This window comes from Ornithorhynchus anatinus, chromosome 8 (assembly GCF_004115215.2).
Source record: "Ornithorhynchus anatinus isolate Pmale09 chromosome 8, mOrnAna1.pri.v4, whole genome shotgun sequence".
Classification (NCBI taxonomy): Eukaryota; Metazoa; Chordata; class Mammalia; order Monotremata; family Ornithorhynchidae; genus Ornithorhynchus; species Ornithorhynchus anatinus.
The window spans coordinates 18,680,300-18,705,268 of NC_041735.1; the positions used below are offsets into that span (position 1 = coordinate 18,680,300).

At 42.8% G+C, this 24,969-nt stretch overlaps 1 protein-coding gene across 8 annotated transcripts in view; it reads left to right on the forward strand.

Annotated features, from left to right (window-relative positions):
* The window catches only part of COL20A1 (collagen type XX alpha 1 chain), a 79,150-nt gene that overhangs the window by 53,274 nt on the left and 907 nt on the right, over positions 1-24,969 (forward strand). For 5 of the 8 annotated variants that reach the window (XM_029071212.2, XM_029071216.2, XM_029071218.2 and 2 more), the window contains 16 exons: positions 180-322; positions 745-854; positions 3,128-3,286; positions 7,809-7,886; positions 8,992-9,078; positions 11,130-11,183; positions 12,436-12,531; positions 12,613-12,666; positions 13,352-13,405; positions 14,189-14,242; positions 14,878-14,949; positions 17,463-17,498; positions 18,362-18,428; positions 19,868-20,056; positions 22,446-22,523; positions 23,674-23,829. In XM_029071212.2, coding sequence (XP_028927045.1) covers positions 180-322; positions 745-854; positions 3,128-3,286; positions 7,809-7,886; positions 8,992-9,078; positions 11,130-11,183; positions 12,436-12,531; positions 12,613-12,666; positions 13,352-13,405; positions 14,189-14,242; positions 14,878-14,949; positions 17,463-17,498; positions 18,362-18,428; positions 19,868-20,056; positions 22,446-22,523; positions 23,674-23,829 — 1,487 coding nt within the window. The remainder of the gene's footprint in view (positions 1-179; positions 323-744; positions 855-3,127; positions 3,287-7,808; positions 7,887-8,991; positions 9,079-11,129; positions 11,184-12,435; positions 12,532-12,612; positions 12,667-13,351; positions 13,406-14,188; positions 14,243-14,877; positions 14,950-17,462; positions 17,499-18,361; positions 18,429-19,867; positions 20,057-22,445; positions 22,524-23,673; positions 23,830-24,969) is intronic. The other 3 variants (XM_039912906.1, XM_039912908.1, XM_039912905.1) reach the window with 3 other exon arrangements.

Sequence of the window (24,969 nt, forward strand, 5' to 3'; positions counted from 1 at the left end):
TGGTTCTTTGGAACCTTGGGGAATATTTAGTAGGTGATCTTTAAGGCCAAATTGGGCTTTATTTTATTCAGAGACCTTGCTCTAGCCGTGAAGCAGTTTTGAGATCACAAAGACAGATTCTAAGCTGTACCAGACCCTGCTGATTCTGGAAGACTAGCTTAGTGTTTTCTTTAATTCAGGGAAATCCACCCAGCGGAACTTCCTCCTGAACACACCATTACCTTCCTTCTCCGTCTCCTTCCTGAAATGCCCAAGGAGCGTTTTGCTGTGTGGCAGATCACGGATGAAGATTTTCAACCCCTCATTGGAGTTGTACTTGACGGTACCGTGCTAATGATGTTCTACTATAGACAGAATGGGTTCAGGCACAAGTGAACACCCACAGAAAATCTTAGTCTGTTAAGTTAAACCGAGTAGACTAGTTGCTCACTGAAACTCATGAAAAATGTCATAGAGTGGTGATTAGGGACTATTTCCATTTTTTCACAGTCTGCAAAATAGCAAGTTTTAGTATATATACCTGCAGACCTAATAGAAATTCTTACCTTGGTTTGGTTTATATAAATGAATAGAATAATGTTCATTTTTAATGCTATCTTTCACTTTTATGGGTTACATATTTTTCTTCTTTGGTTTCCATTTTAATGTGCTATATGGCAATGTACTCTGCTTCAAACTACAGGTGAACTACAGCTAGAACTTTATTTTTTATTTTATTGCATTTTTTTTTCTTTTCTCTGACAGCCAGTAGGAAGTCTCTGACTTATTTCAATCATGACTACAAGGCTGAGTTGCAGGAAGTTACCTTTGACCAACAGGAAATGAAGAAGATATTCTTTGGGAGCTTTCATAAGGTCATCTCAAGAAAGAGAAAACCCCATTTTTATAAGGATCCTGACTTTCCTTCCTTCTCTTCTCTTCCCACAGCTCCCTCACTTCCTCTGTCCCTACCCGTCTACCTAGGTGTCTCATAATTCCTTCAGAATGTACAAATGCACATGGAGATTCTCATACAGGAAAAGAATAACTGAATAATTTTGTCAAAAATAATGTGTTTAGTGTGTTCTAGTACAGCTTTCTTGTAGTGTGGGTGGATTTTGATCTATCAACAAGGCAGCCTGAATTGTGGTAATATAACACGATACACAAAGAAATCCCCTCTTCAATGTGGATGTCATTTTGTTTCTTGATGGCAGCACCCAAGCAACTGCTTTACCACCATACAACTTGTTTAAGGCAAACTGTCAGTTCAAGGTTGCTTTTAGAAGTAAATGTTTCTAAAGATTTTCAAATCTCCTGGATTTCATCTCCATGCTTGCTGTTGAGAATCATCAAGAGCAGATTATTCAGAGGAGAAGAAAGGGAATTAATGAAGATGGGTCTTGACTTTAGGCCCTAGCACAGTAAGGAGAGCTGACATGGTTGATGAATGATTATTTTTTCAGAGACCTTTTGCAAAATGGCTTGGGAGCTTGGAACCAAGATTTCAGTTGTGGATTTAGGCTTAATTTCTGCCCGGACCCCACTGGACACGAATGCAAATCCTACCCCATATTTCAGTCAGTAGGTTGGGCCCGAATGCATAGTGAAAATAGTCTTTCTTCTCTCTGGGTTTAACCATGTTAGGGTCACAATTTGGATATTTCAACATCTTTATTCTTTAACTTTGCCAAGTTGGCACCATGTATTCTTGCATAAGTATATGTGGTATTATTCAATAGTATTTATTTATTCAATAGTATTTATTGAGCGCTTACTATGTGCAGAGCACTGTACTAAGCGCTTGGGATGAACAAGTCGGCAACAGATAGAGACAGTCCCTGCCGTTTGACGGGCTTACAGTCTAATCGGGGGAGACGGACAGACGAGAACAATGGCACTAAACAGCGTCAAGGGGAAGAACATCTCATAAAAACAATGGCAACTAAATAGAATCGAGGCGATGTACAATTCATTAACAAAATAAATAGGGTAACGAAAATATATACAGTTGAGCGGACGGGTACAGTGCTGTGGGGATGGGAAGGGAGAGGTGGAGGAGCAGAGGGAAAAGGGGAAAATGAGGCTTTAGCTGCGGAGAGGTAAAGGGGGGATGGCAGAGGGAGTAGAGGGGGAAGAGGAGCTCAGTCTGGGAAGGCCTCTTGGAGGAGGTGATTTTTAAGTAAGGTTTTGAAGAGGGAAAGAGAATCAGTTTGGCGGAGGTGAGGAGGGAGGGCGTTCCAGGACCGCGGGAGGACGTGACCCAGGGGTCGACGGTGGGATAGGCGAGACCGAGGGACGGCGAGGAGGTGGGCGGCAGAGGAACAATACTTAAATAATTTCAGGAGACAATATTTACAGTTATGACTATCTATGTAATGGTGAATACCTTGGGAAATGTGATATAATATGAATAAGTGCAATAAAATGGTAAGAAATGTACAAGGAAAAACACAGAAAATTTCATGGTGGAAATAAGAAATATATAGTATGAAGTATTTGGCTAAAATATGTTATATGCTGCAGTCAAACAATAAACCATAAAAATTGCAGGAACACAGCAAATAATAGATCATCGGAAGAGGAACAAGTTCCAAGACTGGTTCAGCACTATTTTGGATGAAGGAAAATGAGCCCTAGATTTCTCTCTCTGCTGCCTCTCTCTTTCCCTCTCTCCCTCTTGCTGATTTTTAGATTCCTTCCTTCCCCCAAAGGAGAATAATCACATCTCTACGTCCCTGTTCTTAACCCCCCAAAATTGATGAATATTTTTTTCTATGTGTGGCATTTATTATTTTTCCAATTAATGTTTTATTCATGGAGCAGGTTGTAGCCTAGATCAAAAGAACAGGACTTGTTTTTTGAAGTTGTCATTAGTTTGGCCTCTGTCTCAAAGTAGTTTGGTTCTGCACCCAAATCAAACATTCTCCCAACTTTTGCATTCGGGATTCTGTGTTTGGGGCAATTGTTGTGTTTAACAGCCTGTGGCTAGTTCTGGCTTTCAAGCTTTTGGTTCTCTCCTTAGACTATTGCTAAGTCTTCTTGCCTGGCTTTGAGTCACATAGGGATAATGTTGCCAAACTCTTTCTCAGGCTTAGCTGCCATTCCCCTGAGCTGGTTTCAATCCAGTTGTTCTATTTACTGGTAGGTACATGTGGCTGTGAACCGGGTCAGAGTCAAGCTCTTTGTAGATTGCAAGAAAATCGCTGAGAAGCAGATCAGTGAGGCAGGAAGTGTCTCCACAGCTGGCTTTATCATGCTGGGGAAGCTGACCAAGACCAGAGGCCCAAGGAGTGGATCTGCAGCGGTAAGATCAAGCTCGATTATCAAAAAATTTTTACTTTTATCTTTTGATATGGCAGTAAGCATATTTTCTTTATGTGGGGAACCTCGGTTTTTAAAGGTACTGTCCCACCTATAACGAGGAAAGCCTGGAGCTAGTACATTAGCCTCCTCTTTGACCTCCCTGCCTCCCGCCTTTTCCCTCTCTAGCTCATACTACATTGGCTGCCTTGTCGTTTTCTTAAAAACAGCTCTGCAAACATCTCCCCACTTCTCAAAAACCTCCAATGATTGCCCATCCATCTCTCCATCAAACAGAAACTCCTCAGCATCAGCTTTAAGACACTCAATCAGCTCTCTCCCCTCTTTTTATCCTCCCTCCTCATCCACTACAACCGAGGCCATACACTTTGCTTTTCCACTTGATCTCATCTTTCTCACCTTTGACCTCTTCTTGCAAGTGCCCTTCCTTCTGTCTGGTACTCCCTCCCCTTCCATACCCAACACCACTCCCTCCCTCTCTGAAACCCTCCTAAAATCACATCTCTTCCAGGAAGCTAACCCTGATTAATCTCTCAACTTTCTCACTCTATTCTCCCTCTTTTCTGCATCATCTATGCACTTAAGTCCACACCCCCGAGCGCTTTTTAAAAATGATATTTGTTAATCGCTTACTACACACCATGAACTTTACTAAGTACCGGGGCAGATACAAGCTAATCAGGTTGGACACAGTATATGTCCCATGAGAAGCTCACAGTCTTAATACCCATTTTTACTGATGAGGTAACTCAGGCACAATAAGCTAAGTGACTTGTCCAAGTTCACACGTCAGACATGTGTGGAGCTGGGTTTAGTCCCTAGGTCCTGTGCTTTTCCCCCAGGCTATACTGCTTTGATACCTACCCCAATCCAACCCCCATGACATTTATATACATATATATATATATTATATATATATATAATGGTATTTATTAAGCACTTACTATGTGCCAAGCCCTGTTCTCAGCACTGGGGTAGATACAGGTAATTAGGTGGGCACAGTCACTGTCCCATATGAGGCTCACACTCAATCCCCGTTTTACAGATGAGGAAACCGAGGCCCAGAGAAGTGAAGTGATTTGCCCGAGGTCACACAGCAGACAAGTGGCAGAGCCAGGATTAGAACCCACGACCTCTGACTCCAAAGCCCATGATCTTGTCACTAGGCCATGCTGTTTCCCCTATCCACAAGGCTATGTACATATCCTTAGACTCTGTTGTTTCCCCTACTTGTAATTTCTTTTACTGTCTCCCTGGCTATATTGTAAGTTCCTTGAGGAAAGGGATCATATCTATTAACTTGACCGTATTGTACTCTCCCAAGTATAGTACTCTACACACAGTACAAACCATTGATTGACTGACTGGGGCCTGTGGGATGGACTGATCCTTCTTTAGGCTACAGTCCAAATGGTTGATATTGATAAAGAAGTAGGTGAGCTTTAAAAAAGAGGAGGAAATTAGAATGAGACATTTTCTCCTTCCCTGGAGCATACAAACCTAGAGGGTTGGTACCCATTTGTCTGAAATAATGGTAGGTGATGGGAGAAAGGGGAATGAATAAAATGACCTTTACATTCCATTTCCTGTTCTGTTCATTTCCATCTCCTTTAAAGAATGATAGTTGCATATACTAGGCTAACATCAATCAGTGGTATTTACTGAGGGCTTATTGTGAGCTGAGCACTGCATTCATTCATTCATTCATTCATTCAATCATATTTCTTGAGTGCTCACTATGTGCAGAGCACTGTACTAAGCGCTTGTAATGTACAATTTGGCAACAGATAGAGACAATCCTTCCCCAACAATGGGCTCACACAGTAGAGTTGGTAGAACTGTTCCCTCCGGACAAGGAGCTCACAGTCTAGAGGGTGAAACAGATAGTAAAATAAATAAATTACAGATATGTACATAAGTGCTATGGGGCTGAGAGTGGAGTGAACTTGTGAAATTGTGCATCTTACAATTGAGATATGGAGTCCATTCTGGTCTGCTCAGACAGACAGCAAGAGCCTTTCACCAGTAAAATTCTTCAGCATGGGAAGCAAAAATGACCATAATTGAGAAACCTAAGGGTAGGAAGGACATCAAAAAGTCAACTAATCCATCCTGCTTTCAGGTGGGTTGTCACATAAGCCATTCCAGAAGGATGGTTTTTATGTCTTTTTTAAAAAAAGATTCCCAGAGCAGTGTTCAGGTTAGCCTTGCTTAATTCCTTTTTTTACTTAATTGAGAAGCAGTGTGATCTAGTGGAAAAGCACAGGAATGAGTCAGAGAAGCTGGGTTCTAATCCCTGTTCCACCTTTTGTCTTCTGTGTGACCTTGGGCAGGTTCCCTCACTTCTCTGTGCCTCAGTTACCTCATCTATAAAATGGGGTTTAAGATTCTGAGCCCCGTGTGCAACATGGATGGTGTCCAACTGATTCGCTTGTATCTTTCTCAGCACTTAGTATTGCTTCTAGCACATAGTGAATGATTAAACAAATACCAGCAAAAAGTGCTCCTAGAAATGTTTAATTATCGTTCTTTCCCTCTCCTCCCTGTTACTAATTGTGTTACTATTACTTCTGATACATTTCTCCTCAGAAGCCCATATTCCTTGATTATTTTGTCATTTGGCGGACAGTTGAGAAACCAAACAAAAAGAGAACCATCCCTATTTAACATCAGTTTCTGCCCCTGTGAAGCCAGTCTGTCTTTGCCTGCTCTACTGCTCTCCTTAAGACAGAGCACCTCATTATCTGTTATCAACAAGCTTCATATAATTTAAGATGTCTTAAATATCTTGTGATCTATGAGTCTCATTTTATAATTGGGCTGCATCATTCTCTACAATTGAACCACTCATTCACTGGATAAGTGCACAGGGAAAATCACTTTCAGTGGTGGAAAAGGTTTTTACCTTAGCTCCCTTTCAGTTTTCAACAACATTTTTGTATGGTGCTAATCAAAGCAGATAGAGATACAGTAGAATGAAAAGATGAAGAACAATTAACGGGACAGAGGATAGGAGAAATTTTTGAAGATATGTGTCTTCTTTCAAATGAATTCTCTTGAAATTCCCATTCCTGTCTCTTTCTAAGTGTGGCAAAAAATTAAATTTCCATTATTTGCCTCTAGCAGTTGAATTAGGAGCATTTGAGTAATTTGTCGTAAGGTCCACCCTTAGCTTTTCCTTTGCAACAATTCCGCATCATGGATTGTGCCGATCTAGAACAGGAGGCATCATTTGGGAAATCTCTGCTTTACCTCACCCTCCACCCATGTCACCATGGCAATCCCAGGGTTATTAACTCACACCATTTGTTCATATTAATGTCTGATTCCTCCTTTAGACCATGAGCTCCTTGTGGGCAGGGAATGTGTCTACTTATTCTGTTTCAGTGTACTTACTCAAGAGCTTAGTGTTCAATACATACAATTAATTGACTGAATGATAATCACTTTCAGTATTTCAAGGCTCCTAAGTCAAGTTTAGGACTTTAGGGCATTCTTAGTGGACTTCAAAAGACTATTGTTCATTGTTTTGAAAAGAGATAGTCTCTGTTCTAAGGTGGCAATCATGTGTGAACATAGAGTGATTAATGAGTCAAGAGTGTTTATTGAGCAAGCCAGTGAAAGAACAAGGCATGATTCCTGCACTAAAAGGGTCTTAAAGTTCAATGGAGAAATGAAGGTTTACCAGCAACTAATGATTTAAAGCACAACTACATCAAGTGAAATCAACCAAGGAAAGTCCAGTTGTCCAAACCAGTCATCACACCCTATCTCTAAACCCTAACCCTGATTCTTATCCTAATGCCAAATGCAGTCCCAAGTCCCATTCTTAACCCCAACTTTAAACTTTTCCCTAGTACTAAAATTAGCCTGAATATATTTTGGGGGGAATTGCTATTGTTGATAACTGAACTTTGGTTTTTCACATTGTCACACTGTCACTTCTTGCTTGTTGGATTTTTCTAATTTGTCATCAAGAAGAATGTAGACAAATAAATGACATAAGAAAAGCAGCATGGGCTAGTGGACAGGGCACAGGCCTGGGAGTCAGAGGACTTGGGCTCTAATCCTGGTACTGCCACGTGTCTGCTCTTTGTCCTTGGGCAAGTCACTTAACTTATCTGTGCCTCAGTTACCTCATGTGTAAAAATGGGAATTAAGACTGGGAACCCTATGCAGGACATGGACTGTGTCCAACCTCTGTAGCTTGTATCTACCGCAGCGTTTAGTACGGTGCCTGACGCACAGTAATCACTTAACAAATACCATTAAAAAAGCATGATAGACCATTCTAATCATTTTGTATGGTGAGACAATGAGGATAATTGGAGTACTATAACTGGACTTGGGTCTATGAGTATTTATAAAATATTTTTACCTTCTCAATCGTGGGCCTTTCTTAAATAGAAGACAACTTTTTTCCAGTTATTGTTCAGACTTGAAATCTTCTGTGTTATCTGTCTTTCATTTGCCTGACTGTGCTTTATACTTTCCTCCTTTCCCAGTTTCAGCTCCAGTCTTTACAGATTGTGTGCACTTCTGTCTGGGCAGAAGAAGACCGATGTTGTGATGTTCCTGCACTGGTAAGACTCCAGTGGGTCCTTGTGTTCTTAGTGAATATGTTGGACAGAGTGATTCCACACTTCTCTGCATTTTTACTCACCCAGGACAAGAGGCAACATTTTCCTGAGGGTTTATGTAACATGAAAAATGATGAGCCAATTAAACCTGAGCACTAGTTGGGTGCTTTACACAAACTTCCTTCTCCTCTGGCAGTTTCAGATCTGGTGTAATAATCATTGTGCTAATGTCCTTCAATCTGGAATTGCAACCCTATTTATGATTCCAGTTTAGGACTAGGCTAAAGTGATCCAGACAGATAGCTTGGTCGAATAAGCTAGCCCTTGCCCATGAAATGAATGGCTTTTGCTGCCAGATACTGCCTCTAACAAATCAATTGGAAGGTCCCTGAAAAGTGTTTCACTGGTTACCTGGGGAAAACTCACAGTTCTGTGGGGACAAGTGAAAAATCCCAGGTTCTCTGGCAAACACCTGCTGCCAAGAAACAGATTTGGAAATAAGCAAAACTAGTGGTCGATCCTGCTCAGTCTTCTACTCAAGATTGTAGCTCCAAAAGATGCTTTGAGAATAGTAAGATAGTTGTCCTCCTTGACTTCCAACTTTCTGGTTAGGAAAGTTCCTTCTAATGTACCTAAATGTTCTCCTCTATTAGCTCCTATGGCTCTCTCAACCTCTGATTTATCTAACATTTTTTGAAACTGGATGGAAAATGATGAAAGTTGAAGATGCAGGAGGATCATGCTCCCTGATAGTGAAAGGATTGCTTTGGAGGTCCAGATAGGGTGAGGGCATCAGTGAATCAGAAAGGCTTGGCAAGACTGGATTTCATTGCATCAAACCGGGAACTCTGATGCCAATTGTAGAGTAATGGGGTGTGAGCTCTCTGGGGCTTTGGAAATTTATGCACGTCCTTAACTATGCTGATTCTACCAACCAGAGGTAACGTTTTGTTTCAATCCTCCATCCACCCATCCATCCATCCAATAATATCAGAGAGAAAAACAAGTCTTTATGAGGCACAGGTATACTTTACCCCTCATGTGACTCCTCTGCTCAGGGTGCTAATGTTCACTGACATGTGTGCTCTGTTTGTTTCCTTGCTTTAAGAGAGATAAAGAAACCTGTCCCGCTCCCATTCCTGAATGCACCTGCTCTTCTGATTCCCCAGGGCCTCCAGGATCCCCAGGCCCCCCTGTAAGTTAAGCTTTACTCATTAAATAAACCAGGACATGGTCACCTATCTTTCTTTCTGGACATTTAAGGGGAAAACATTCATCTTCCCAAGCGAGATTTACAGCTCCGGGAGTAGGGGAAAGACAATGGGAAAAGAAAGATTACTTTGTTACCAAGTTAATCTTTTTAGGAGAATGTTGCCATGCACCTGATTGGCTATTCAGATCATCCTTATTTTCAGCCTGAAACTTTCAAATGCATGAATGAGTTCTGGCATGCAAAGTTCCACTTCACCTGCTGTGAGTTCCTAGAGACAGAGCGACCAGAAAGCCTTATTCAGCTGAGTCCATTTAAAGCTCCATCTAGCTTCCATTTTATCAAGGATTGCATACCACAGGAATATGGATTGAGTATTTCAGTTGATCTCACATGCCTCTTTCACCCTTCAGCTGCCAAAGTATATTTTTCTCCTCATTTGTCCTGTGCTCTACCACATTTGAAATCCATCTGAGAGTTCCCAAAATGGTCCTTTGGTTTATCTGTTGCAAAAGAGATCAATTCCATATGCTGGTTCCGAATATATTTGCATAGATGACATGGAATGATGAAAGGGTTTTAGGAAGTAGTGTAGTTTACTTCAATATACATAGATTGATTGATTTTAAAAAACTCAAAAAAATCCCCCAGCAAATTTTTCTAAGTTCACCTGACTGCTTTATCTTGAGTTTCTGCACCATACTTAGGCTTTGAAAGCTGATTGTTTGGCATGCATTTCCACTGGAATGAGGCAAGAGGCAAGTTGAGGCATGATCTCTCTCTCTCTTTCTCTCTCTCTCTCTCTCAAGGAGGCCCAGAGTTTTGTTACCTTTCAGGGATGAAATCTGGGACTATGGATAAACCCTTCCATTTCCCTTTTTTTCTGTCCCATTTACTGATGTGGACATAATTATATTGATGTTGTTTTTTAAGTGTTTACTGTATGCCAAGCACTGTGATAGTTTCAAGATAATCAGTTAGAACACAACTTCTGTCCCACATGGGGCTACAGTCTAAGAGTCTACAGATAGGGAAACTGAGGCACAGAGAAGTTAAATGACTTGCCAAAGGTCACATGGCAGGCAAATGACTGAGCCAGGAGTACAACCTAGGCCTTCTGATTTTCAATCCTATGCTCTTTCCACTAGACCAAGCTTAACCCTTCTGGACCCCTCCAGAGTTTTGCATTCACTCTTTATTCGTTCCATCTTCAGCCCTGAAGGATTTATGTCTGCATCAAAATTTATTTTGAGACCCGTCTCCCTCTCTAGACTGTAAGCTTCTTGTGGGCAGGGACCATGCCTACCAAATCTGTTACTCTCCCAAGTTCTTAGTACAATGTTCTGCACACAGTAAGAGTTCAATAAATATGATTGATTCATTCATTGCCCTGAAGCAGTGGTTTACTTGAATAATAACTGTGGTATTTGGTAAGCACTAATGTGCCAAGCACTGTATTAAGTGCAGGGGTAGATACAAGACAATCAGATACCACATGGGATGCCCAGGAGGTAGAAAAAGACAATATTCTTTTGTTCCCTGCAGTCCTCCTTTGGGGAGAGTGAATTGATGACTTTTTTTTTTCTGAGCTGACCAGTCTTTGGTCCTTTTGTTAAGGTACTTGTTAAGGGGTTGTTTTTTAGATGGTCAGAACAGTGTCCCCTGGACTGTGGAAAAAAAGAAAACCTTCACCAATACCTGTGTCACATCAAAAGGATTGTTCTCACGGTCCAAGAAATCTGAGCTTCCTCCTCAGCTGCATCCCTGACTTATTATGTGACCTTGGGCAAGTTCTTTACCTCCCTGCTCCTTCTGTATCCTGCTTGTATAATGGAAATATAGACCACCCCAGAAAGTTTGAAGTAACAGAGAGCTGTGAGTCCTTTAAAGGAATAGCTAGAAAAATGCCATAGAGTATTGCTAATGAAAGAATTGATTGCTTTTCTATGTCTGGGGAGAAGTGGAGCTAAAAGGTTGGCCTTGCCTCAGATCTTCATGGAAATTCACAAAGCCTCCATTTTTTTGTTCCTCACTAGGGCAGTCCAGGGAGGAGAGGAGCTCAAGGTGAGCAGGGAACACCAGGACTCAAAGTAAGTCCCTCCCAACAGTCCTTCTAGCATTCATGATTTCTGTGCCATCTTTACACATTATAAGTTTTAAAAAGGAGACCCAGCCCTGTGGGAAGGATGAATTGAAATTGACTTGAGAAGTCTCCAGTGTGTTCTAACCTTGGCTCAGCCTCTTGTCTGCTATGTGATCTTGGGCAAGCCGCTTAACCTCTCTGTGCCTCAGTTACCTCCTCTGTAAAATGGGAAATAAGACTGTGAGCCCCATGTGGGACAACCTGATTACCTTGTATCTACCCCAGTGCTTAGAACAGTGCTTGGCACATAATAAGCTCTTAACAGATACCATTATTATTATTATTAAGAGGGAGAAAAGGTACCAAACCCCCATTTTACAGATGAGGAAACTGAGTCACAGAGAACTTAAATAACATGCCCAAGGTGACACAGCAGGGAAGCAGCAGAGCTGCAGTTAGAACCTGGGTCCTCTTTCCACTAGGCCATGCTACTTCTCAGTAGTGCTATTAAGTTATAAGATAATATGAATCCGATTATCCCATGGCTCTGGCTCTCACTTCCTAATTTCAGAGATCAGAAGTTTCTTGTTGATCAAGTGGTGGCTTCACTCATGCTCTCATTTCCAATCTCTTTGGGTCATTAATCATCAGAAGCATATTCCAGATTTGGGGGTTGAAAACCTCTGAGCCTTGGAAGTATAAGGAAAGAGATCACTGCTCTCTGGCTCCTTCTGACCAGAGCAGAATCATATCTTGAAGGTTGAAGATTTTCCTCACCAAGGAAGGCCCCAAAGTCCTTTGTGTGAATAAATGATTCCTCATCAGTCACTTATTTCCTCCAGAACACTCTCTGTTTGCAAGTTGTTCTCTGTGTGCCTCTCTTACACACCTCTCATCTTATTATACTCCTTGTCAACTTCATGTCAAGGTGAAGTAGAAAAGTGACAGAGACCCAAAGAGAATAGATTAATCCAGGATCTTCAAAGTCCACTGGAGTAGGTGCGATGGCATGCAGTGGAGAAATCAGAAAAACACCTGTTTCGTTTTCCAGTGGTGTCAGAAAATTCTCTGATGGTCAACTCAACTTGACCCAAAATAATAAATTCCAATTATGAAGACCTGGAGGGCTTGGGTGATGAGGGTGCTTTCCCAGATGATTAGCCTGATGAACAATGGAGACCAGCTGCTTAATAGTGAATGTAAGTTAGTGGAGATTACCAAATAGCTTTTTAGTTCATGCTTTCTGTGGCTGGTTGCAGGGAGAGCCAGGCCCACCTGGACAGACCGGGCCAGAGGGCCCTGGAGGGCAGCAGGGGTCACCGGGATCCCAAGGCAGGACTGTACAGGGACCTGTGGTGAGTAGTTTCTGACCCCACTCTATCCTCACTACCAACACCTTATTCCAGGCTAAAAAAATCATTTTTTTCTTTTTCCAGGGACCACCAGGGAACAAGGGTGAAAAAGGTGAAGAAGGCCACCAAGGGATGCAGGTAACCCTATCTCCCAAGTGACTGCTTAATTGAGTGTGGTATTTATTAAGGCTTACTATGTGCCAAGCACTGTACTAAGTATTGGGCCACATATAAGATAGTCAGGTCAGACATAGTCACTCTTCCACATGGGGCTCACGTCTAAGCAAAGGTATTTAATCTCCATTTAACAGATGAGGAAAAATTGAGGCACAGATAATTTAAGCGATCTGCCCTAAGTCCACAAAGCAGGCAAGTGGCAGAGCTGGGATTAGAACCCAGGTCCACTGACTCCCGAACCCGAGCTCTTTCTACTAGGTCATGCTCTTTCCACTGTTTACTGGACTCGGAGAGCCAGAGTGAGGATTTCATAGCCCTTTGGATACTTATGATAGAAAATTGATTCTCCAAGCATTGATCATTTGAACCAACCACCCAGTTGAGTTACCTTAGGCAGAAGGAAATTGAGACCTGGATAACCAGGCAAAATAAGAGGTGTACCTGTCTGAAAAAAGCCAATTCTGGTTTCGTTGCATCCTTTGAACCAGGCACAACCCATTTGGTTTGGATAATTGGGGCTCTATTTGTAAAAACCTTCCAGGCTTTTGCAACTTCCCCTTGTCCAGAAGCCCAGACATAACCCAGCTTTATGTTGCGATTGCTTACTTCTGAGGGTACTTAATCAGCTAGCTGTTCCCTCTTGCAGGGTTATCCCGGTCATCCAGGGCTTCCAGGGAGAGATGGCCTTCAAGGTCCCAAGGTAAATGACCCTCTTGTGCTATCATGTCCCCAGTGTCATGAAATGATGCCAGTTTAGGAACTTAAGTGTATTGGAGAGTGAGTGGTTGTGGGCAAGAGAGGATGTGATCTCTCTGTGTTGCCAACCACACTGTTGAATTTCACAATATCGACAGGTAGAAAACACCTTCTGAACAATCATCCAACTCTCTCACCCTGGGTAGGGGAAGAGGAGAAGGTCTGAGGAGTTGGGAAGGTAAAAAATGCTTCTATGCATTGAGCAGGGGCACTTGGACACTTGATTGTCTGCTATTAGAGTCTAAATTCTTTACCGGCAGGGCTCCTGGCTTTCATTTGTTTGTTCCTGGTTTATTTTGCACCAGAAGGTGCTCAGTAAGTGTTGATGATTAGTACAAAGAGTGAACTCACCTGCAACAGAAGGCCAGCTGGAGGCAGGTTGGAGCCTGAATGCTGCTTTGTATTAGTGGCAATTCTGTGGTCAGGGAGGCTTCTTAATGTAGAGAGTCAAGAAGGTGGCAAAGTGAGCTTTTCCCCCTCCTTTGGTCCCCACAACTGCATTTCTGGGCTCTCAAGAGCTCCGGTTTGAAGAGATGAGCTTGGCATCACTACTGTCCTTATTTAGTGATTAGCAAAGGAAGGAGAGTATTGTGAATCCACTTATACCAGAATTAGCCAGTAAAATACACAAAGCAGAATGCCTCATGATTGCTTCTGTCCCATCACCAATGTTGCCGGAGTCCCTGCCTTTTCCCTCCTATGCACTGAGTTGCACTTTTATTTCCAGGGCATGAGGGGATTGGAAGGCACAGCTGGGCTCCCTGGCCCACCCGGCCCCAGGGTAAGTGCAGGAACCAAATCTTTTTGTACCAAAGATGAGGGTCTCAGAAATTTCCCCTTCAGGACTTTGCCTACATATGACTAGGCTCTCCAATGGAGAGGTAGGGGACAGATTAGTGTTGGAGAGAATTGGATAAACTGCTTTTGAAGAACACAAACTTTCTATCCATAAACCCACCCCCTTCTCTCCATTGTTCTATGCGCATGCCGAGGCCAGGGTAGACTGAGCCATCATGTGGAGTTCATGGGTACTTTCATAGATGGGGCATCTGTCTAAACCGCAGGAATGCCCCGGTTTTTAGTTATGATTCCTTAATAGATTTCAATTTGTGGAAAGCCTGATGGTGCTGAATTGAGACCATTTAAACAAGTGAAAATTTCAGTTCCAGAAAATGTGGAAAGCACAACCAGTGGAAAAGGGGCCGAGAGGAAGAGGGTGAGAAGTAAAGAAAAAGAAGGAGAGAGTGAGCAGTGGTAATCTGCATCAGGTGGTGGATGCAGGCTATGCCCCAGGCAGGAAACCCACCTGGTCAGATGTGTGAAGAGAGATATCCTGGCCCCAGGAAGGAGAAAGTGCTTAGTCCACTTCCTGTCCCTTGGTGATGCAGAGCCAGTTAATTTGTACTGTCATTGCAGGGTTTTCAGGGGATGGCCGGTGCTCCAGGTACTAATGGACAGAAGGGACCCCCTGGAGACGTTGGCCCAACTGTGAGTATATTGCAGCAGAATTTATGGGATCTAAAGGGCTGGTGTGCAAAAATCCTCATAGCCTCTATGTGGACCTGGATCTGGCCTGTAACCTTGGGTCAACCCAAAAAGTGGAAAGGAGGATTGGGTTTGAACCACCCTAGGGCCATGGGTCCAGGGGTATAACTTTCAAATCAGAGAATCCTGGATGTGATTCATTAAACTTCCTGCAATCCCGGAGCAGGAATTATTTCTTCCTCACTCACAGGGGAAACCTTCAACTCAATAAGGAAGCAGTTATCTTGTGGTTGGGGAAATTTGCCTCGAGGCAGATGCACTTGTGTCTAAATTCCAACATCTAGGAGATCCCTGTTTTTGTTGCTGCTGAAAAAGTCTCCTGCATGGAAATTTAGGCTCTGGGTATGTTCCTTGGAGGCCTAAGGGCAGAAAAAAAATCACAGACCTAAGGAACTGAGAGAAGCACTATGGCCTAATAGAAAGAGTATAGGCCTGAGAGTCAGAGGACGTGGGTTCCAATCCCCGCTCTGCCAATTGCTTGCTGTGTGACCTTGGGCAAGTCACTTGTCTTCTCTGTGCCTCAGTTCTCTTGTAGTCCCTCCTATTTAGACTGTGAGCCCTCTGCGGGACAGGGACTGTGTCCAACCTATTTAACTTGCATCTACATCAGTTCTTAGAATGGTGTTTGACACATAGTAAGCGCTTCACAAATACCACAAGGAGAAAGAAAATCTCAGATAACTGAGAGAGCCATTTTTCTGTTTTGCAGGGCAGGGAACAGTGGGCAAGGAGGTGGAGGACTAGTTTGGAGTGTTGACAGAGTGAAAAGACTTATCCCCCTGAGGTACACGGAAGGTGAACCCTGACACTGAGACTAGAATTAGATCAGCATTCAAAATTGGGCCTCCAACATTAATTCACATGTAAAACTCATGCTTGGAGCCATAACCTCCTCTTTATGATAATTATGGTAATAATAGTAATAGTGTTTGTTAAGCACTTACTCTGTGCTAAACATTCTACTACGCTCTGAGGTTGATGCAGTAAAGTTAGGTCAGACACACTCTTTTTTCCACATAGGCTCACAGTCTAAACTATGTTCTCCATTCCTTCAGAACACTGCTAAAAACTCATATGCTTCATGAAGCCTTCCCTGATTAATTTCAAATCACTTCAGTCACTGGTATTTATTGAGTTCTTAGTGAGTGCAGAGAGCTGTACTTGAAATTTAGAACTTTAGTCATTTCGCTGTCCACCAACATTTGTGTTTATCTTCAAACAAAATGTTGATATTCATTTGACTGTGCTCATGAGTTGTCTATGCACAAGTTGTCCGTGGACAAGCATTTAGTACAGTGCTTTGCACAAAGTAAGCCCTCAATAAATACGACGGAAGGAATATATGCTTTGGTCATTTGGGTCTTATTGGTGTCACATTGTCTACATCTATCTAGGCTTGTGTTTTTTGCATTCATATTGTGCCTTTCAGAGTCTTTCCCCATCAGGTTGAAGACTTCCATGTTGGATTATCTACAGCCTGTTATGCCCTGCTCCCAAGGGGCTCATCTGTAATTGATAGACTATTAGCCTGGCTGCTGGTCCATTCTGCAAATAAGAGTAAATGGAATTCTCTCCTGACTTAGAAATGCTCCATATTCTGGCAGGCACATTCAAACATGTGGGAACAGAAGAATTTCTGGTCACCTTGATACGGGTGATGTGGGGATCAGAACTGTACAACTGCATGTGGGAAAGGGCACTACCACATACTTACGCAGACATAGAATCACTCACCCTGGTGACCTGTAGCGCCAGCCACAGTCTTGAACTTGATTCTATTTATTGCTATTGTTCTTGTCTGTCTCCCCTGATTAGACTGTAAGCCGAAGGGCAGGGACTGTCTCTATCTGTTACCGCTTTGTACATTCCAAGCACTTAATACAGTGCTCTGCACATAGTAACTGCTCAATAAATACTATTGAATGAAAGTTTGGCTAGGTCTTTCTCCAAACACACCACCTGGGGACATTAACCTAAGGTGGGCTAGTAAGAAAAGTCTGAAAACTTGCTGGCTAGGGCTCAGAGACTTGAGGACTTTACATCACAGAGAGTAATAATTATGGTATTAGTATGTGCCAAGCACTCTTCTAAGCAATGAGGTAGATACAAGTCAGTCAGGTTGGACACAGTCCCTGACTCACTTGGAGCTCACACTTTTATCCCCATTTTTTACAGATGAGGTAACTGAGGCACAGAGAAGTTATTACTTGCCCATGTGGCGGGGCTGAGATTAGAACCCAGGTCCTTCCAACTCTCAGGCCTGTGAATCTATCTAGCCACTCTGCTTCTCAAGAGTCTAACAGATCATTAAAGGAAAATGTCAACCATCATTAGCAGTACTTCAGCTATCATCAGCTAAATGGGCTGGATTTAAGCCTCAGAAATAAACTTTTTGCCAGTTCTTTTGCCTCCTAATTAGCAGATGGGCTGTTTGTTTATTTTTCTTTCTTGCTCAGGGACTGCCTGGGCCCAAGGGAGAAAGAGGAGAGAAGGTGAGTTTTTATTTCTGCCTCCTTTTCCCAATTTCAGACAGCGGGGGTTCTCTTCTACTTGGGCTTCATTACCAAACGGGAGTTCGAAATTAGCACTCAGCAGTTTATCAGTTTATTAGCACAAGAGCAAAATACTATTAATTTCATTGTAACATGGAATGCAGATCATGTAATATGAATGTAATTATTGACAAATACTCCAGATAAATGCTAGTAAATGCTAAACACTGAGGGGAAGAAATAATAATAATAATTATGGTATTTGTTAAGCACTATGTGACAAGTACTGTTCTAAGCTCTGGGTTATGTATAAGATAATCAGGTTGGACACAGTCCCCATCCCACATAGGGCTCACGTTCTTAATCTCCATTTTACAGATGAGGTAACTGAGGCACAGAGAAGTTGTGACTTGCCCAAGGTCACACAGCTTACATGTGGCAGAGCCAGAGTTAGAAACCAAGTCCTCTGACTCCCAAGCCCAAAGTCTATCCACTAGGCCACACTGCTTCCCATGAGATTATGGAGTTACACATGGTCCCTGTCATATAAAGCACTCACAATCTAAAAGGTAGGGAGAGCAGATATTTTATCCTCATTTTATAGATGAGTATACTGAGGTCCAGAGAGATTGAGTGACTTGGCCAAGGACACGCTGTGCACCAGTGGAAGAACTGGATCTTGAACCCAGGTCTCCTGACTCCCAGTTCTGTGCTGTTAACACTAGGCCATGCTGACCTAAAACCTCTTTTGTTATTTAGATCATTCGATAGTTGGTGCTTTCAACAGTTTCTATGTGAGAAAATGAAATGACTTAATCTTGACATTTATCTATATGATAAATCCAAATTTTTTGTGTGCTTAGGGTGAACCTCAGTCCATCGCCACTATTTACCAGCTAGTCAGCCAAGCCTGTGAACAGATGATTCAAAGTAAGTAGGCCATACTCAATTTCCTTTAGACTTTGCTTCATCTTCATACAAACGCAGCCAATATTTCAATGAGTTGAAACCAAGACTTTTGCACCTTGTATATTGCTCCTCTTGATTGGTGTTGAGCCTTGTGGGTCTGACCAGAGAAACCAAAACCCCTGAAGGCAGTTCACAGCACTCCAAGGGTAATCAGAATTCTTAGGAGAACCAGAGGCTAGACCAGTGTAATGTATTTGATAACGTTTTTGCTATTGTTAACATGAATCTCTAACATTAAGGGACTTCCTATCAATTGACTATATAGCAGTAGTCATAGTATTAAGTGCTATTGTGTGCAGAACACTGTACTAAATTCTGGGATAGAATACACAGGTGGAAATTAGACATGGTCCCTGTCCCTTGCGGGGCTCACAATCCAAACATCTATGGAAGCAATATTTTAGGTTTCCATTCTGGAGACCTCCATTCTGATGTCACTATCCCCTGGAAATATCTGAGGGCCAGGTACCTCATTATTGAGATTCCAGAAGAGAAGGCTGAAAATCACTACTTTAGGTATGGGGTGCCTTTGACTTCCCTGCCATTTTACTCCACAATTTTTTTTTTACCCAGAATAAAGCGTAGGTCCATTCCCTCTACAGAGATGTACATAATGAGATTTGCACAAAAAGAATAATCTTTGGGATGTCTCTAATGCTTTCTTTTGAAGCACTTGAAAGATTTTCATATTAATTGCCTAATCTCCCTTTCTTGAGCAATGATCAATTAATAATATTTATTTAGGGTTTACTCTGTTTAGAACACTGTATTAAGCACTTGGGAGAGTACACTAGAATTAGAAGACACGATCCCTGCCCTCAAGGAACTTTCAGTCAAGTTCCTGAATTAAAGTAGAGGTAAGGGGTACCAATAGAGAATGGAGATATGTACATCAATCAAGCATATTTATTAAACACTGTACTAAGCACTTGGGAGAGTACATTATAACAGACCTGAAGGACATACTCCCTGCCCACAACTAGCTTACAGTCTAGAAGGGGAGGCAGACATTAATGTAAATAAATGAATTACTTGTTTGTACATAAGTGGTCAGGGAGTGGGATGGGAGCGAGCATCCAAGTACTTAAGTAAGCACCAGACCCTTGCATAAAATACATTACAGAATGGGATTAAAAAAAAAAAACGAAACAGTCTATGTTCTTCCTCTTTGGTCCCTAACCTCCACTTCTGGAACAAACCAGGGTTACTGATGTGGTTTCTATGATGTCTGTATGCCATGAATTCTGTATTAAGGAAAGGCAGAATTTAATTCTTCATTCTACATCAGAGTTTACAAAGCCTCAATAACTCTTGCCAGCCGGGTCACCTTGGTCTGATTCCTTAAGAAAGAAAGCCCTGTGGGGCGAACATGGCTCACTTTTCTATTTTTTCCCCCCCAGCTCATGTACTGAAATTTGACTCATTTCTCCATGAAAACACCAGGCCACCAGTGCCTATTTGGAAGAAGAAACTGATACCTGGAGAACCCGGACCCCCTGGTCTCCCAGGGAACCCTGGCAGGATGGGGGAAAGTGGAGAAGTCGGTGTCCCTGGAGAGGCAGGGCGGGATGGGTACCCGGGAGAAAGAGGTGCTATTTGCTTTCTTTTGGTGAATGACAAAGGCCTTGGGGGGGAGGGTGGCAGAGTTGGTTTGGGATGGAAGTAACCTTTTTTTACCTTCCAACTCCTTCTCCTGGCTTTGCTTTGGCTTTGGAGAAAAGCAGGTCAATTAATCAATGCTCTTTACTCAGTGCTATTTATTGGTGCCTACTGTGTGCAGAGCACTGGACTAAGTACTAGGGCAAGTAGAGTACTCTTCTTGCAAGACAGGAAAGGACATATGACTTGCCAAGGGCGGATTTCAAACTTAACTACTTCCTGGAGTGATGCTTTCAAAGTGAATTTTCCCTCTCCCAGTCAAGGTTCATGTATTAATTAGTGGGTTTCAGCCCGGACATTGCATAGAAACCTGAGTCTTATAAGATTTATCAAAGGAGACATTGTACCATAGTTTCTTACCTGTTTTGCCTATTCTAATTTCTTTCAGCTGGTCTAGAGAATAGCATTAAGATAAGGGGAAGAACAGAGAGGGAGAGACTTCTCTTTAAAAAGGTTTGAGAGATTGCCTTGCTGCAGCAGCTGCCTGTCTAGCAGAATTCATTCCTAAAGAATCTCAGGGAATATATACAATATATACAGCAATATATACAGATGGATGTAAATACTAGATTTTGCTCTCTCACAAGGAAAGCCCACAGTACTCTGCCCATCATTCTTTTATTTGGAGTGTGTTTATCTGGTCCCCAAGATGGACTGAATCTTCTGCCCAGCAGGGAGATCCATCGTAAGTCACTGCAGATAGCTGGGAACATGGCTACACCAACCTAGAAACCAGTGGATTTCATTTAGTCCAGTTTATGAGCCCAAAGATGCCTTCCTCTCTGGATACAGGCTTGGAGATCCTCAATGCTGCCATTACTGAGGAACTCTCCTCAGTGGAGAGTCGAGCAGAGGTGAAGGTGGGACTCACTCCCCATGTCTCTGCTTGGGATTGAAAAAGATGCAGCAATGTTCATGCCAGCAGGCAGGCTCTGTAGCCCAGCAGAGCTCCCTCATCAAAGGAAGAGCTCCAAGGGGGTTTCTCCAGTCCTGGGCTGTTGGCTTCCCCATGGCTGCCCTCCTCTAGGTCGGCCTAGAGTCCCAAAGGCCATAGAGAGTGAAAGGAGAAGGGAGGGAGCCTTCCCAGAGAATAAGACAGACAGACCTTTAACATGTAGATTCTCTGCCCTAGACCTTACCTCTTGATTGTGCTTCAGTTATAATGATATCATGTAGTTGTACTGTGCTTACTTTTTATTTACTTACACGTCTCCACTATTCTTGGCTGCCTAATTTGCCCAAATTTGATTTAGGCTCAGAATATTTCACAAGATGTAATGAGATTAGAGTGAAAAACTAATGCTCAAGGATGTGAAAGTGAGATAATTGTGACAAACACATAAGCAAAATAACTGCTCTGGGAAAGAGATCCAGTAGGATAACTCAGAATGAGACTGGACAAAACAAAACAATGAAATGAGATAAACTCACACCACATCCAATTTTGCAGGAAATGAAGGGAAAGCAACTCATTCCAAGGATACATAGTCAACTCATGTATCACACTATAAGAACAGATTTTTCACTCGGAAGAACTTTTAGAAAAGTGTTCTTTTCAAGGTTCCTAAAATAAGCAGCCAGTTTCAATAATAAGGTTTCTGATTATCAATTCTAAAGTCCCATGAGACAAGCTCAAATATAAGAGGTATGAGCAGTTAAAAGGTGTGCTAAAATATAAAATAGAATTGTCCTTTGTACTTGAAGAAGACACGACATGGTGAAATTTACCTATGAATATGTGTCTGATTGAAAAAGCCAATGTGGGGCCCTCAGTCTGGCCCCATTGTGTATTCACATGCTAAAGTAAAAATTTAAAGAAAGAACAGGGCCCAAACCCATCTTGGAGGAGGCAGGGATCCGGAGGCCAGGCAACATGGACCTTCAGAGATCAAACTGAAGGAAGAAATGAAGCATTGGAGCACACCCGTGAAGTCCCCAGAGCTAAAGATACAAGGTACAGAAGGCCAACCTCTAAGGGCTATGTCCATTCCATTTACAGAAAGAAATGGAACGAGTAACTAGAAGATTCTGCAATATAATGGAACATGGAGGGCATTAATGAAAAAGATAAAATGAGCTAAGTCTGCTTCATGCCCGGTCAAAACTCACACCTACAAGAAGATGCTGGTGGGCCCACAATCCAAAGCACCTCTACATTAGCAAGCCAGTACTCCCAAGGACTGGAAGATAGGAGGTCTATGGGACTAGGGCATTAGTTTTCAGAACAGATGAGTGCCCCATCCACCCTTCAGTGGAGATGGGCTGCTGACTAGAGAAGCCAGGAGAGTGCTAAGCACATCTTATATTATTTCCCAACAGGAGAACCTGGAGTTAAGGGGGAGAAAGGCAGCCCTGGGCCACTGGGACATGGACCACCTGGACCCCATGGAAAAGCTGGTGTGTTCATTTATCTTTTTCCACCAGCAGAGATGTTCTGAAGGCAGAGAAGGGGAGAACGGCAAGGCAAAGAGCAATCTGGTCATTTGTTTGCTACCTGCTGCATTCCCTCCACCAGGACCTGACTGTAGTTTTCTCTTGTACATTCCTTTGCTCCTGAAACACGCCTCCTTAGCCCCAGCCACCAGCCTCCATGTTCATCCCTCTCCTCTGTTCAGAGTCCTCCTTCAGGAAAAGGTTCTGGACTTGACAAAGAGGGTGCCGGGGGTTTCCATCCACTTGAACTTTGGATACTTTAAAAATCCTCTAAAATCAACCACTCACTTGTCAAATGCGAGCACAGCAGTGTTAAATTGTGCACGGTCTGATCACCAGTGAAACCAGTTGTCACAAAAAATGCAACTCTGGTCCAACTTCTTTTGCTTCAGAGGAGGGGCTCCTATAGTTCCAGGTTGACCTGGTTCTGGTTGCTGCCCAGTATCCAGTTCGATCAATGTGGGTCACAATTCCCACCCCCAGAGAGCATCTGGAACCCTGCCTGAAGGAGCAGAGGACATTGTTCTGATCAGTTGTGCCATCTGCTTACCAGGGAAGGGTTCTCTGACTGACTGCAAGCTCCCCTAAATGAGCAGAGAAGGCGGATCTTGTTTTAGATGGGTTCTCAGTCCCTGTGTATAGGACTCTATATTTCCATAATTATCAATCCCCCATTTATAGGACTACATAGATCTGTATTTATCCCTTGATAGATTGAGTCATTGGAGTTGTTTCTGGGAGGCATTTTTTTGGCCTTTTTTTATAGTATTTGTTATGCACTTACTATGTGCGAGGCACTGTGCCAAACGCTGGGGTAGATGCAGACTAATCAGGTTGGTTATAATCCACATTCCACATGGGGCTCACAGTCTTAATTCCCATTTTACAGATGAGGTAACTGAGATACTGAGAAGTTAAGTGACTTGCTCAAGGTCACACAGCTGACAAGTGGTGGAACAGGGATTAGAACACAGGTCCTTCTTCCTCTCAGGCCCATCCTCTAGCCACGAGGCCATGCTGCTTCTCTGCCTTTTAGGCTGACTCTGCATTAGGTCAAGGATTTCAGTGACTGCCCATGTAACATGTTCACCCTCTGGCTCTTGTTGTATTCTAGGTCCGGCAGGGGAAGAGGCATTGGGAAAGCAGGGACCACAGGGCTCTCCTGGTCAGATTGGATCCCCAGGGATCCCGGGAACTAGGGGACGATCTGGAGAACCTGGTCTTCCAGGAATCTGTGATCCCTCTGGCTGTTTCATCGGGAGCACAGAAGGTGAGTCCTGTTTATCTCCCCTGATAACATAAGTAGTAATAGCAGTGATATTTATTAAGCACCTTCTGAACCCAGTACACTATGCTAAGCAATTGGGAAGTGCAACAGAATCAGGAGACATGCTCCCTGCCCACAAGGAGTTCCCCTTCTAACTGGGGAGCTTCAGGCCAAAGGGGGCTTGGAAGAGAAATAATAATAGCAATAACTGTGGCATTTGTTAAGCGCCAACTATGTGCCAGGCACTGTTCCAAGTGCTGGGATGGATACAGGCAAATTGGGTTGAAAACAGTCCCTGTTTCACTTGGGGCTAAAAATGTTAATCCCCATTTTACAGCTGAGGTAACAGAAGCACAGAGAAATTAAGTACTTGCCCAAGGTCACACAGAAGGAGACAAGTGGAAGATCCAGTATTGGAACCTAGGTCCTTCTGACTTCCAGGTCCATGCTCTATCCACTAGGCCATGCTGCTTCTACAACATAAGAGTAACATAGAGCTTCAGATAATTCTCATCTTTAACTTCAGTCACTTCTGAAGAGCATTTGCAGAGCTCAAAATATCTCCTGGCAATTGTAAACTCTGCTAAAGCAAAATGGATTTGGGGGCTTTCTGCTCGGATGTTGAATGTGAATGAGTAAACAATGAATATGTATGTGGCCGCAGAGTTCCGTTTTGTATTTGACCATTTCTATCATCCATTTCTACTCAATTTTTCTCCTCTCAACAAAGGAGGAAGCAGACAATATGGAGTGTTGGTTTGCTGCAGATAATAATTCTGGGTGGATTAATGTGGCTTGGGCATAGTTTTTCTTCCCCCATGCTTAAAGGATTGGAATAATCTTCTGATAAGCACATTTGGGGTTCTGCTTTATTTCAGCCACATCTGCTCTTTACTATCCAAACTTACAAAAAAAAGTGATTTCCCATAACCCAAGTGTCCCACCTCTCCCAGCAACACCATCAAATGCCCAGAATTGGACTTTGGGGACAATGATGATGATGCTTTGGTCTTTGCAAACACAAGGCAGACATAAATCCATTAATGAAAAATAATTCAAGCAATATTACAGCTTTCAGAATGCTTTATGAGCTGGCCCCTCCAGCCTGGACTTTCTTCCTACCAGCTTTTCCCCTTACAAACT